Source organism: Octopus bimaculoides, chromosome 20, assembly GCF_001194135.2.
Source record: "Octopus bimaculoides isolate UCB-OBI-ISO-001 chromosome 20, ASM119413v2, whole genome shotgun sequence".
NCBI classification, from domain to species: domain Eukaryota; kingdom Metazoa; phylum Mollusca; class Cephalopoda; order Octopoda; family Octopodidae; genus Octopus; species Octopus bimaculoides.
The window spans coordinates 6,319,214-6,334,195 of record NC_069000.1 but is presented as its reverse complement, the minus strand read 5'-3'; the positions used below and the strand labels follow the sequence as shown (position 1 = coordinate 6,334,195).

General features: G+C 33.7%; 1 protein-coding gene across 12 annotated transcripts in view; it reads right to left on the bottom strand.

Moving 5' to 3' along the window:
* LOC106878297 (neural cell adhesion molecule 2) overlaps positions 1–14,982 on the bottom strand; it is a 119,735-nt gene that overhangs the window by 48,042 nt on the left and 56,711 nt on the right. For 4 of the 12 annotated variants that reach the window (XM_052975232.1, XM_052975234.1, XM_052975238.1 and 1 more), the window contains one exon: positions 3,051–3,173. The exons of 5 other annotated variants lie outside the window; for them this stretch is intronic. In XM_052975232.1, coding sequence (XP_052831192.1) covers positions 3,051–3,173 — 123 coding nt within the window. Of the gene's footprint in view, positions 1–3,050; positions 3,174–6,881; positions 6,930–12,071; positions 12,135–14,525; positions 14,556–14,982 lie in introns of all 12 variants that reach the window. 3 more of the 12 variants (XM_052975233.1, XM_052975235.1, XM_052975240.1) reach the window with 3 other exon arrangements.

Sequence of the window (14,982 nt, the reverse complement as noted above, 5' to 3'; positions counted from 1 at the left end):
GCAATATAGTATCTTTAATATCAATATGCATCAAACATGGTTCATGTTTTGGTCATAGATCTGTTTACTCACAACTGACTGGCAGGACTCAAAAGCATCAAAAACTTAAAACTTAAAATCAATTTGATTTTTACACAAACTGTTGTCTCCTCAGGGAAATGAAAAGATCCTCAAATTTGCTTTCAATAAATACACGTCCAATCCAATTATACTTGCACAAACAAATTTGACCGAGCATCACTATATACATACATACATACATATATATATATATACATATATACACACATACACACACACACAGCAGTGACAGTCACTTAAGCAACGTGAAAACTGTTTATAAATTTTAGTTTAAATCTTTCAAAAAGGTCATCGTTTTCACAATTTCCCAAAAGACGGAAGACATAATACCATTATCAGCATACTGCTGCCATGATGTATGATTCAAAAACAGAAGGGAGGAAAAGGTGGGTGGAACAACGACTGTTTGATTATCAGATTGTAGACTGATACTGTGTCTAGTTTCTGGGTCAGAGCAAACTGTCTTTTTCAACATAATGATGAAATATACCTAAACTATCAAACACACAATCTAAATCACATTTCTCTTTCTCTCTCTCTCTCTCTCATCAAACCTGAATGATTCCTAGAGATTCGAGAGAGAGAGAGGGGTGCAAGAGAATGAGAGGGCAAGTGGGAGAGGTTGCTATTGGCTGCACCATCATTAACATTATGTCCTTAAAATACAGAAAAGTTACTGATGATGATGATGATGACGAGTGACTGACTTAACCAGATGTCATTTACAATAAATGCTTGTGTCAAATGTAAATTGCTCCATTTTCTCAGAAATAATAGCTCTTTGACCTTACAGATACCTAAAATTCCCACCAGAAGGTGAGTAGCAGAAAGAGGAAACAGAGAGAGGAAGGAGTAAGAGAAGAGAAATAAGCACCACCACCACCACCACCACCACCACCACCACCGTCTGCCCACACAATGTAAGATTTAAGTGAAAATTAAATCATCCCAGGCCCATCATTGATTGCAAGTTAGAAAAAAAATGTGGAGAGCAGAAAGAAATACTGCAGTGCTCTGAGGATTGTTCCAATCCATTGTTGGAAAACAGGAGTTTTAGTAGAATAAGATTCGAAACATTTGCAAGGAAAGAGAAAAGTTTTTACACACACATTACACATATATGTTACACACATGCAACTTTCAGAAAGGAAATGTTAAATATTCAATAAATGGTTAAGACATTGCCCATGAAATGTAATTTGTGACAAGAGCAACCACTTGATTCATACACAAGATATACCATATTTGCCTGCATATAAAACACACTCCTATTTTAAAAAAGGTAATTTGTGTGTGGGGGAGATTTAGTATGTTTCATCATACGTTACTGAAAGATATCTTAAAGTGGTTTTGTAGGGGAAAAGGTGTATTGATTGTGTGTGCATATAAATATGATTCTGCGACAGTACAATGGAATAAAATATGAAGCCATATATCTAACATGAGTAAACCACGTTCCTGCAAATATTTCAATTTTTATATTGTCATCAACTCACTGCACACAGCTGACAGGCAGATGAAAGTTTAACATTCCGTTCACCTTTCATTCAGACCAATTTAAAGAAAAGTTCTTAAAAACAACAGCCATTAAGTAAAATGTAAATCACATATCAGGTGCGAGTTACGTATGCTGAGGAACGAGATCGGAAAGGATGAGACTTCTTCATTTATAACTGCTGATTGCTGTAAGCAATTTCCCACAAATTTGTGTTAACAGTTTGTGATATTTTGGCCGGTTTTCAATATTTTATGGGTAACAATTATTGTGCCCAGCAGACTTATGCTCATTAAGTTCCCGAGCCTACAACACACAACTCTTGGCCTTCCATACATAGTACGACTGCATTAGATGCAGAGCAAGTTTTTTTTTATACATTTAAAAATAAAAAACTGCATCTTTACACACTGGCAAATATGGTATACACACACACACACACACACACACACAATTCTAACAACCCAAGCAAATTGTATAACAGCATTGAATAACAATCCTCACCATTTATTACTAATGTAAAGAATGTTAAGTGAAACGGAGACATTTAAAAAATACAGGTAGTAGTAAATATGTACACAGTTAGTGAAACTGAATATTAAAAACAAAAAGGAAAAACATACAAAAATAAAAAAAAGACAAACAAGACAGACAGACAAAGAAAAAGAAATGAGCCAGGCATGCATAATTATGATTATCATCATCATAGTAGTAGTAGTAGTAGTACAGATGAAGTAGAACATTAATATGAAAGTTCATTCGGTAAACGTTTAATTTGTGAAGAGATTGACTGAGGGAGAAACATCACAAGTCAAGAGTAAGCAATGATTAATAATAATAATAATGGTAATAATAATATTAACAATGACATGATCAAATCAGCAGTGAAGCCACAATTGGGAAATTTCATTATCAATACATTATATTCGCCATTTAAATAAAAACAAAAACAAAAAAAAAAAAGGTCAGAAAGAGAGTTAAGAAATATTTAAGACAATTTCAATAGCTGAAATCATTAAAAATGAAGTCTTACTCCTATCATTAGTGAGAAAATGTAGGGGGCTGGAGTCACAACAAATCATATACACACAGACACGTGTGTATGTGTAGAAGATGGGTGATGCAAAGACTGCATGAACATATCAGAGAGAAGTCAGAATTCATTGGTCGGACCAAATAAGAAACAAAGAGAAACGAGTGTGTGAACTAGAAATGAATGATTAATAAAACTGTAGTTAGTGTTGAGGAGAAAATGGACGAATCCAGGGATTAATTTGGAAAGACAAAAATGAGAGAAAAAGCTTCTTTTCAAGTGGACAAAGAGAAGCAGGATGAAACGAAGTGTCACTGTCTAAGAGAGAGATATATTTACAACAGTAAGTAGATAAAAGGTTTGAAAATATTAAAAAAGACAGATAAATTATAAGTAGATGTGGTTTCAAGCATGCAAAAAAACAATGTAACAGCTTTTCACCAGTGGTCACTGAAGTTACAACATTGGTCACAGTGACAGTAGTGTCACGTGTTGAGCTAGAGCTTACGTCACTGATACTAGTAGGGCTCTTAGTAGAAGGGCTCATAGTGGAAAAAGATGGACCTGTACAAAAAATAAAGGGTTTTAACATGTCACTGAAATTGATTCATCTATCTTGAAGATGCGAGATGCCAAAATGTTAGAGAAGGCAGAGAGAGATAATAGTGGCGGAGTGGAGAAAAAAAAAAAAAAAAAAATACCAGCTAAGGGTTACTAATGTAAAATTGGGTATTATAAAATATTAAAAACAAAATATTACGATTTCAATGGAAAGTTGAAAAAAAAAATAGATGCATGCGTAAAAAAAGTAAAACCCAAGTAGACCAAACTTAAGGTTTTTGTAGATTTAAAAAACAAATGTCAAATAGAAAACAACTTTGAAAAAGTTCATCACCGTATTAAAGCTGAAGTATAGGAAAGGTGCAATGGCAGATTTAAATGGCTAAAAGCAAAAAAGCTTCTGTCTATACTGATCGAGAGGATATCTTGAAAACATTTATTGGTATTTATGGAGAAATGTCTGTGAATGAGCATGTGCATGTGGATATTACACTAATGAGACCAATAGTAGAATTGATAATCCAAAAATAAATATATTTACAAATATATTTATCCAACAAATGGTGTTGAGCACTCAAAGGGCCATTGTCAATACAAGGTGAATGAGGGACCTCTAAGCCTCCCACTTCTTGAAGTGTTCAGAAGTACGAAAGACTGGACAGGAACAAATTTCTCACTGTTGAAGAGGTGATTGGGAGTAATTAGGGTAGAGCTAGAACTGGGAGATGAAGGTTAGTGGGGGCAGACAAGAACGGAATGGTAGGGAGGCTGAGGCTGGAAGAATATATGGAGGAATGAGGGATGATTAGAAAGGGCTGTAGATGAATATGGCTTTCCTTGGCCATATGTATACCAGCACACGATCTCCAATCCTTTTTATGCCTAATCTTTCTCTCAACATGTTAGGCTGAGGAAGAAGTTTGTGTGCTGTGTTAAAATAATGCTTTTTTAATATATTTTTGTGGTGTGTGTGTGTGTGTTCATTCAGCTCATATCACCGTGTTCAATGGTGACTCACTATATTCGAAGACGCGCTTTGTTTCAACAAGACAATGCAAACTGCAGACCATCAGAAAAACCAGTAACAAGATTGAAGAATTGGACGGTGTGGAAGTTCTGCCGCATCCAGCCTATAGTCCAGACATTGCTCCATCTGACTATGGTCTCTTCCGATCAAAGCAGCACTTTATGAAAGGTCACCGATTTGAGTCATTCAATGAAGTTGAAGAAGCCTGTCAAGAATTTTTCAATTCAAAGCCAAGGGATTGGTATTTTAACGAAATCTGAAAGCTTGCAGATCATTAGCAGAAGGTCATGGAAAATGATGGTCTTTATTTTAAAGAATAGTAGTTGTTTTTGAATAAAGTCTTGCAAAAAAAAAAAAAAAAAAAAAAAAAAAAAAAAAAAACATCAACACAGCACACAAACTTTTTCCTCAACCTAGTATTTATAATTTTCAGCCATGCGCATGGCCATTGCATGTCCAGTGGAGAAGGCTAGCTTTATTTCTAATCTCCACAAGTCTCCTGCAGTCTGGCCTCACATTTCACTACCTCGTAGCAAACCTGCTCATACACAAGCATCGTACAATTTGTTTCACACCTTTTGTTACCAACATCTGTAACAACTCTCTGAACTTTCTTCAGCCCATGCTGGAGCACTGCTTTGAAAGATTTAATCTAACAAATCGACCTCCCCAGTACGTATTTTTTGGCTGGTACTTCAACACTCTCTCTCACTGAATGCTAAATTACAGAGATGCAAATCAACACAGGCCGTCAAGCAGTGCAGGTACAAACGCAATATACATATATAAGTTTCCACACAGTTTCTATCTACAAAATTTACTCACAAGGGATGGGTTGGCCCAAGGCATTTATCTAAGGTGCCACTCAGTGGGATTAAACCCAGAACCACGTAGCTGCAAAGTTACCATATTAACCACACAATATGGGTGGGTTCATGTCTGTGTGTGTGTACACAGTATTCTGAGCAAAAAGGTTTGACAATTTTCTTCTGTTGACATTGTTATGCATCCAACACTTCACAAATTAATTTTGTTCTTTAGACACAATGAAGTGAAGGTGATTCACTACTTCGTAAACGATCAAAGTTCAAGTGATCATTGGTACTGTCACAAAAGGACAGGACACACTGAACAACATAATGTACCGTGGTGTCTACACTACAACACCTATCTTCATAGTCGTGCTAGATCGGGTTTGACCAAGAGCCAATCATCAACATTACAAGCACTGAATAATTAGCCTACGGGGACAAAATATGGAGGCAGGACTTTACCAAATCAATTTGCTTTCAATACCATTTTTTTCTTTATTGCCCACAGGGGGCTAAACATAGAGGGGACAAACAAAGTCAAGTCGATTATATCGACCCCAGTGCGTAACTGGCACTTATTTAATCGACCCCGAAAGGATGAAAGGCAAAGTCGACCTTGGTGGAGTTTGAACTCAGAATGCAACGACACATGAAATACCGCTAAGCATTTCGCCTAGCGTGCTAACGATTCTGCCAGTTCGCCGCCCTTTTGCTTTCAATACCATTATCACAAAATACTGGTTGTGTGTGTGTGTAGATTAATTCTTTTACTGGTTTAAGTCATTTGACTGCAGCTATGCACCTTTAGTCGAACAATTCAATCCCAGTAAAAATTGGATAATTTCACACCCTCTGGTTTTATTTGTCTATTTGTCCTTTCACCTTGTGCTGTATTTTGAATACATGATGTGGTTTTAGAGTCAGGTTTTGATTGCTATTTCAAGCATGGTAGTATCTCTTCGAGACCCTTATTTATAAATTTTTATAATTATTATATAACCTATATAGTTTCTTTTTTACTTTCATGCTGTCACTTGATTTGATTGCTATTTAAAATATGGATCTTATCCTTATTTATATAGTAATATTTGAAATGCATTATTAGCATTAAAAAAATATATACAAACATAAAACCATAAGGAAATGCTGACAAATACTTGTGCTGTTGTCAAAAACTTCTTATTTTGGCACAAGGCCAGCAAATCTGAAGAATGTGTGCGTGCGCGCATTACACCAACGCCAGTACTTGACAGGTACTCATTTTAACAATCTTGGAAGGATCATAGGTAAAATTGACCTTGGCAGAATTTGAACTTAAAGTGCCAAAAGAAATGCTTGGCATTTTGTCCAGCACGCTAACGATTCTGCCAGCTTGCCACATTAAATCACTAAGATTTATAATGATTAATTAAAAAACAGCTCAATTCATCCTTATGATGGTTAATTGCAGGTTTTAAAACATGCCTCCATCTTAAGCAGAAACTAATGTACAATAGACAATGAAATCAGTGAACAAATTGGAGATTTATATTGAGAGAAAAACCATTAAATTTATATAGGCTTTAAAAAGAAAAAATCCATTATATTTGAAAATTGTAATGACCAATCAGTATATATATATATACATATATAAATATATATGTATTTCAATTTTGACATGCTTAAACTAAAGTTTTATTCTAAATGTTACTTGTAACCTCCTTCCTTACTGTGCAAAGAATCATTAAAATAGAAAGATTATTAAGTTTTGAAAGAGATAAATATATTAATTTATGGAAAAGTTTTGTCAATTCAAAAGCTATAAATGAAAATTAGTACAGAAAGACTTAATGGCAAGATTAACAAAAAAAAAAGAAAGAAAAAAAGAATCACTTGAATCACTTATGGATTTCGATGTTTGTCCAGGATCTAAAATATTTCCTGAAAGGAAAAATATAACTTGCAGCAAATCACTAGTAAACAAAACAGCACATAAATCAAATTTCAAAAAAATGCTGGAACAATTAGATAAGATCAAACAATGACCAAGTCAAATAGACAACATGTTAACTCCATCTTGTTGCAGTAGTAGTAGTAGTAGTAGTAGTAGTAGTAGTATTGATTAGTTTCAGAGAAATGATTGAAAACTGTTGAAACTGCAAATGTCTAAAATTAAACACATTTTCACATTGATTATTAGGAAACTATTTTAAGAAAGATCAGTAATAGCTGTACATTGATTGAGATATTGTGGTGTGAAATAAGAGAGAAGGAAAAAAAAAAAAAAAAAAAAAAAAAGAGAGAGTCAAACAGCTTCTCAAAACAGTTAATTTATGAAAGAATTTTCAGAGCCACAGAAGTTAATATTGTAGTGACAATTAAGGACTTCAGAGAGAGAGAGAGAGAGAGAGAAAGAGAGCAATTTTTCTACAGTTGAAATAAGCTTAACAAGGCATTAAGAAGACCAATTTTCTCTCAACTGGATAAATAAAGATGAGCAGGTGGTACTCGGAGATGATATGTGTCTGTACTAACTACAGTGTAGTTAATTCAGACACATAGAGGGGTAGGGTATCTATGAGGTAGAAAACTAAAAGAAGCCAACAAAGGGCGGTTCCCTACAAATAACCGACTGCTTCTGTTTCTTAACAGAGAAGGTGGGGGTTCCAAAAGCATAGGTAACTATGGAAAAAAACAAGGTAGAAAAAAGAAAGAGCCTCAGTTGGTAATGCTGTGAAAAAGAGATTATATATTGCTTGTGTGTAAAATGCAATATTGCATGAATGCTGACAATGAGGAAAAAGTAGAAACAAAAGAGGAGAATACACACGAATGGAATGCATACTGCTGGTGGGGTGGAACAATGGAATATAGGAGCTGAGAAAAAAGAAATGAGATTGTATTGTACTAGAGAGAGAGAAGGCAGTAGCAACATGTGATATGTATGAGGAAAGAGAGAGAGAGAGAGAGAAAGAGAGAGAGGGGGTGGGGTGGAAGAAATGGTGATAGTTGATGCCTTAAGGATGAATTTCAGGTAGAAGGTAACAGAAGACTAAAATGTGCCAACATACTTTTAGAGATAACTAAGTCAACCCAAAATGAGCATAAAATGGTGATGAGGAATGTTATTAAAAACATGTCATTACAGTTATGATTAGCTTACAAGTAGTTCAGGATATTAAATGTTGAAATGAGGCCTCAACTTGGAACAAAGTTTGTAAGGAAAAAAAATCAGGAGTAGAAGAATACAAGGAAGTTGGTGAGAGTGTTCTTTGTAATAGAAGTACATACAACTGAAAATCAAATAATTTAATGGCTAACTTACCAAAAAACTGACTATAGTCACTTATTTGATAAGTGTTAAGTAATATATTCCTACATGAAGTCTCTAAAGTAGGAAAGTGGTATATGAAGACAAAAAACTAGTTCCAAAATTAAGACAGTTTGATAAGGCTAGAAAATATTTTGATTTGGAAGAGAAATAAATGTAATTTTATTAAAACAAAGAAACTAGAGAGGAATCAGACAGCTTTTAGCCTTCAACAACTTACCTACCTTTCAGCTGGAAATTGGAAAAACAATTTCTTAATTCAATGTATAAATATGAAAATGTATTGCAATAATGATGGATTATATAGTAATTGATCCACGAATAATGAAATGAAACCTTATGAGGTGAATGGATTGGCTCATCAAAAATCAATAATGAAAATTAACAGACAGTAATTGACACCACACATACAGAGAATTTCAATGGCAGAGAATTCAGAATATAAAGCAATGAATTGTTTGAGCTTATAGTCAGTTAACAAATGGGAGAAGAGAAAGAGCAAAAAAAAAAAAAAAAAAAACACACACACACCATGCAATAAAGGTTTGTTAAACCAAAAATTGAAAAAAATCCCTTTGCACTCCTACACTAAATATTTCAAGCCATTAAGATATCAAAATTCTGACTGCCCAGATGATAGCACTTTTTTGTTTGTTCATTATTATTTTTTTTTTTAAAGTAGACTAGTTTAAACAATTTTTCATAACTAAAAACTTTGGAAGGCACCTATTTAGTAGGTGGGAATCAATGAGTATTGAGTGGAAAGGGTTAACAGAAAATATGAACAAATAATGGAACTGTTTTAAGCAGATCAATCAATAGGTTGAGAGTGTGTTAGTAACAGAGCAGTTTTATAGAGCAAAATAAAGATTCTCTTGCAGTAGATATTTGGCAGTCTCAGAATTTTGTGAGAAAATATATACATCATCTGCATTGCAGAACTATTTAACAACACACTAAATTGTTAAATTCACTTTCATGATGTGTCAAAATTTGATTGATATATAACACTAGATTCTACATTTGGCTATAAAAATAATGCAAAAAGAGCTCAATACATTTAAAAGAGCTTAATCTTAAAGCAGAACAAATGTGTGCACACAAAACTATTGAAGCTAAGATACATTCCCATTACAATACCCCAAAATATAATCTATTCTAAAAATCAACAGTCACACAATTGAAATCTCAAAGCTATAAGATAATGCATGATTAAACCAAAACAATGTGAATAAATAAGCAATCACATTTGACAGAGCACCTCTACATAGTTGCTTGACCTGCTAAAAATGCAAGCAAACCTCCTTCAAACTTACTCTCTACTATCTTCAGAAAGTATAGAGAGACATTAGTCAATGTAGTCCTAGATATGCAACATACAAGAGAAAGAGTTGGGCATAACTGGAACACCTCTGATCATAGGCCTACTTACTCAGGGCTAAACAACTAGGTTTTATATTTGTGATAAGTTTAAAAGGCAGAGGTAAAAATTTCATTTAGAACTGAAGTGATAAGGAGCAAATATTTTCAACAAGAGCTTAATATCTATCTATAGACATATACACACGCTTTCAAATTCAATGCATACATATAACAGTGCAACAAATAGTAATGCATGCAGTGAATACAGTCAATTTAGGACTGATTGTTCCTATACACAAATATAACATTCAGCTGACAACAATGTTTGAATCAATATTCTTTATTGTTTTTATAGTTGATGTGTGTGTGTGTGTATAATACATACATACTTACACATATGTATACATACAAACATGCATGCAGACAGACACACAAAAATTGAATGAAGCCATGGAATTTAAATCTTTAATCTTGTCAATCTCGAAATTAGTTTTTTAATATTAATTCTGACTGATGTATGTCTACACAAAACAAGAGAGAGAGAGAGAGAGAGAGAGAGAGAGAGAGAAAGAGAGAGAGAGAGAGAGAGAGAGAGAGAGAATGAGTGTTAAACTATTAGTTTATTTAAATCTTTATCATATACACAGGGTGCGGTGAACAAACTGTCATCTAAATTACCCAAAAATGAAAATAACACCAACATCTCATTTTAACAGATATATTTACCAAAATTGCATAAAAATATCTTGAAATACTAACGAGTAAATTCATTCAATAAAATTGCCATTGGCTTCAACCATGGCATCCACACGACTTCGGAATCTCCTGCAACTCTTCTGGACAGTCTCCTTGTTTAAGTTGGTAGATGCTGCCATAATCCTTGCCTTCAGTTCAAAGGAGTTTTGTTGGTCTCTCACACAACTGTACCCCACACACAATAATCAAGGGGGGATTGCAGTTTGGGGTGTTAGGTTAGGGGTGATGTGGTCAAAGAAATTGTCTGACAGCTATGACTGGGTTCTCCTGCTTGTATGGCATGGTGCAGACTCTTGTTGCCAGACATAGGGTCTTCCAGCAGTCACCCTATTGACCCAAGGAAACACTACCTCCTCCAGGCACTTGATGTAGACCTACGTGTTGAGTCTGAGGCTATGTGGGAAGATGAATGGAGGCATAACGTCACCATCACTAGTAATCACTCCAAACACCATGATGTTGATGGGATGTTTGATTTTTATCACTCTCGGTACAGGTCCTCAGACTGACACCCAAACAGTACAGCATATTGTTTCCAAATTTCTGGCAGTGTGAACTGTGTTGTTGTGCTGTTTTTCTCACAGAGTGCCCAACTGACCCTACTATACTGTGTAGTTGACAAAATCATAAACAATGCGCATGCACGAAATTGAGATTATAAAATGACAATTTACCCATCGCACCCTGTATATACATGTATATAAAAATGAAAGCTATTTGGCAGACTTTTATAAAAAAAAGAAAGAGAAAATTCTTTAACAAAAGAAATTGTAACTTCTTATCCAACTGAAAAGAGAAACAGTTTGCAATTAACTACTAACATAACCAGAAACAATGTTATTGAGTTTTCCTGTCAATAAAGACTGACTAATGCATTTTCGTTATGTTTTAATCTTACAGAAAGATTTACTCCAAATAAGCCCTTAAAAAAGGGATGGGGGACTTAATAATATTGTACAAAGATTAAAGTAGATACGGGCCTAATGTAAACCAGCTTTTTCTTACCCTACACTCAATGAAGGGCAGGAACCAAAAACACTTTCCACCCATCAATGCCATTCTATAAACTCGCCAGGTCACCATATTATACAATTATTCTGGTAAGTTATTGGGACAATATTCCCGAAGTTGTTTTAGGTTTTTAAAAAAGGAAATTAACATAATGTATCCAGGTCCTTGGATAGGAGGAATACAATCTTAATTTAAGTATATTCTAAAACCTTCAATTTAAAATGAAGGAGAAATTAACCAAATATAGAAATGTATTACTTGGAAATTTGTCATGGAAAACTCTGAAGTGAAAAGATGGATGAAAGCTAGAAAAATTCTTCATATGATATATTCAGAGAAAAAGAAGCTAATGAAGTGGATTAATGAGTTAAGAAGCAGAATTAATTAGGAACATGCTGCCTCGTTTTGAAAGTGAAATCTTTATAACACTGACCAAACCGAAAGAAGCTTGAAACATTTCTCTCTCAAAATTTGAATGAAAATAAAAGAAAAGACTGAAGATGAGCAAATATAGATGAATGAATGAATGAATGAATGAATGACTGACAAGACTAGCCATCTGTAATGTTTGGCAGCCGTTAGGGACCAAGGAACGGTTCCCATTACAGTTATTGCAAACTAACCTTTGGTTGTAGCCTTGTAAATATTAGTTTTCGGGTTTGATGCTGTGTCAGCAGGTGATGGATCTGAAATGATTGATGAGCCAGGGGCATCTTTATTTCATTTATGATTGGAGAGATCAGAGTGAAGATGACACACATATACTAGTCGACAGTACAAAGCAGAGTTGAAATATTGCAGAACCAAAAGTGAATTGTTGTCAGTGAAAAGTAATGGAATGTCGATGAATGAACACTTTACATAATGAATGGTTGTTATTGTAAGTAATGGACAGCAGGATAATTAATAAGAAATAATTAGCTATAAAATATTTTATTTAAAAAAACCCTATCAAACAAACATGAAATTTGGCTTAAAAGTTAAATCTGATAATGGTTTAATTAGGTTATCTAAGTGAAGATTATTATTTTTTTTCTATAATATTTCCAGGTATAGTTATGGCCATTATTAAAAAAAAAAAATTTTACCATCACATTTTATATGATTATTGAAGAGAGAATGAAAACACTGAACAGCACTAATGTCATCATGGAATAACTAATACCAAAAAAGATAAGACAATCAAACTGCTTTAATTAACCACACCTCTCACTACGATACACACACACAACACAAAGATATTGAGACAAAAGTGAAATATGAAAGAAAAGTCATTGGAGAAGAAATGCCAACATAAAAATATGCAAGAAACACTCGAATAAAGAGTCACTGGATGCTGTCAGAAGATGATACATTCAAGATGTTGATGCATTTGTTTCTAAGAAGCTTCACCAAAACACCACCATCGTATTGGGAGAGAAGTGTTGGATAACACAGCATTCGAACTAATGAAGCAGTTGAAAAACTGTCAAGAAAACAATCAAGAATCTACTGTTCAAGGAGTTTAGGAATTTTGATTTGTGGCACAATGTAGAAGACTAGGAAAAAGTTATATACTGGACTATGCACATGACAAACAAAGAGTGATTGTTATATAAACTGGGATCTCATGCAAGAGCCTTTAAAATTCTTAGTTGATGATTTCTCATGAGAGTCAGGCAGATCTAATAAAGATATGTTGATAAAATGATATACTATGAATGAACAAGGGATGATCCATGCAATGTGATATAATGGAGGTGAAAGTTCAAAATAATGTGGGACATTGTAAAGAAGCTGGTTTATCTCACCATGTTGAGAAGCGTATATTACAAACTTCTGATTTCACGAGTGTGTAATTTATTTAAAGAAGCAGCAAATAACCAAATGCATACAAAGGAAATCAGACAAGAAGCTGAATGGTTCGAGTTCATGTAATGCCACTGAACTGTGCTTCATAGAGTGCAGGTATATTGAAATGATTTAATGATTCACATTACAATCAAATCTACAGTTCTCTACCATCATGTGGCATCTGTAACAAGTGGGGTCTGTACATGTATTTTAAAGAGCCTCAACTTCAATGTCAAGTCACACTGAGTTTACCGTGAAGTTTATGTTAAGAGGACAAATGTTTGTGGAAGACACACACTAACAATATTAACCAAGTAACCAAACCAATCAGAAGATCACTTTTACATTTATTGTATATCAAAAATAAAATGCTTCACTAAGTGCTGCATATTCCTACTGATGGCCACTCGGTACCATCTTTCTGACCAAAAGGTACAACTGTTTAAATAAGGGATGATAGTTCAACCTGTTAGAAACAACAGCCAAATCTCCCTTAAATCACATCCCCAATGTTGTAATAGAAACAAAATCCATTGAAATGTTTCTGAAAACAGCCCTCTGGACATTATATAATCCAAGACACTAATATCTGAAACAGCTCTGATCTTAAGTTGATTTACTCTAGCACTTATCTGGAGCAAAATATGATTAAAATGTTAGGTCAGTTGCTATAACCTTGCACATTCAGACATGCAAATTGCAAGAAAGTTCAGTTTTACTTGAAGCAGTCAAGTAGAGTCTATTGCAAGTAATGGGGAAAGAATTACTCGAGGGGTTTCCTTAAAAAAATATAAAATAAAACAACAAAGTCCTTTCTTGGAACCAGTAGGAGAGCCAATATCAAGAATTATATATCTAGAAAAAAAAGGTAAGTATAGAAACATTTAGCAATACACAAACACACAGAGAAAGGAGGAAAGATTAAAAAAAAGAAAAGATTAAACCAATAAATACATGAAATAAATGTTTCTATTGCTGTAAAATGAGAACATAAAATTTTTTTTAAAAATTCAGTGATTCCAATTTAGCTGTTAAATAAAACTGAAAAATGTTAAAACTTTTTATGCATTTAGCTTAAAATCTTCCCCAATAAATATTGAGCACCACCAGTTCTAGGTATTTCTGGTGCTTCATATTGGTAATAACAGCCAAATTATGTGGAGTGCTTAAAGCAACTTTAGATGAACAAGGTGGTCGGAGGGGTATATTATCTGGGGTGTTTGTAAGGTGCACAGTGAGCTTACCATATTCATCTACATATTCATCTGGATATTCTGCAGAGTAAAAATATACAAACAAGTGTATTTCTAAAATAAATTGTAGACTTCAGTCAATCAATTGGGTTGTTTAGAAATAGTGGAAAATAAATGAAAACTATTTAATGAAGAAAACTTTTGAATTAAGTATGCCACCTTAAATTTAAATTTAATATAATTATTGGAATGTCAATAAAAATGGGTTCATTTAAAGAGAGAAAAAAAAAAAATACAAATAAGACAACATTTAATAAAACACGTAACACAAGCATGATGACATGGTTTGAAGTAAGAGTAAGCAGCAGTGAAAAAATTTCTAATTAATATTCATCATTAAAAAAAAAAAATGTTAAAAAAAAAAAAAAGGACAATTCCACACAGTATGCAAAACAAGATTCACTTAAGCGAAATATTTTTTTCTTTTTTTATATATATATATATATAT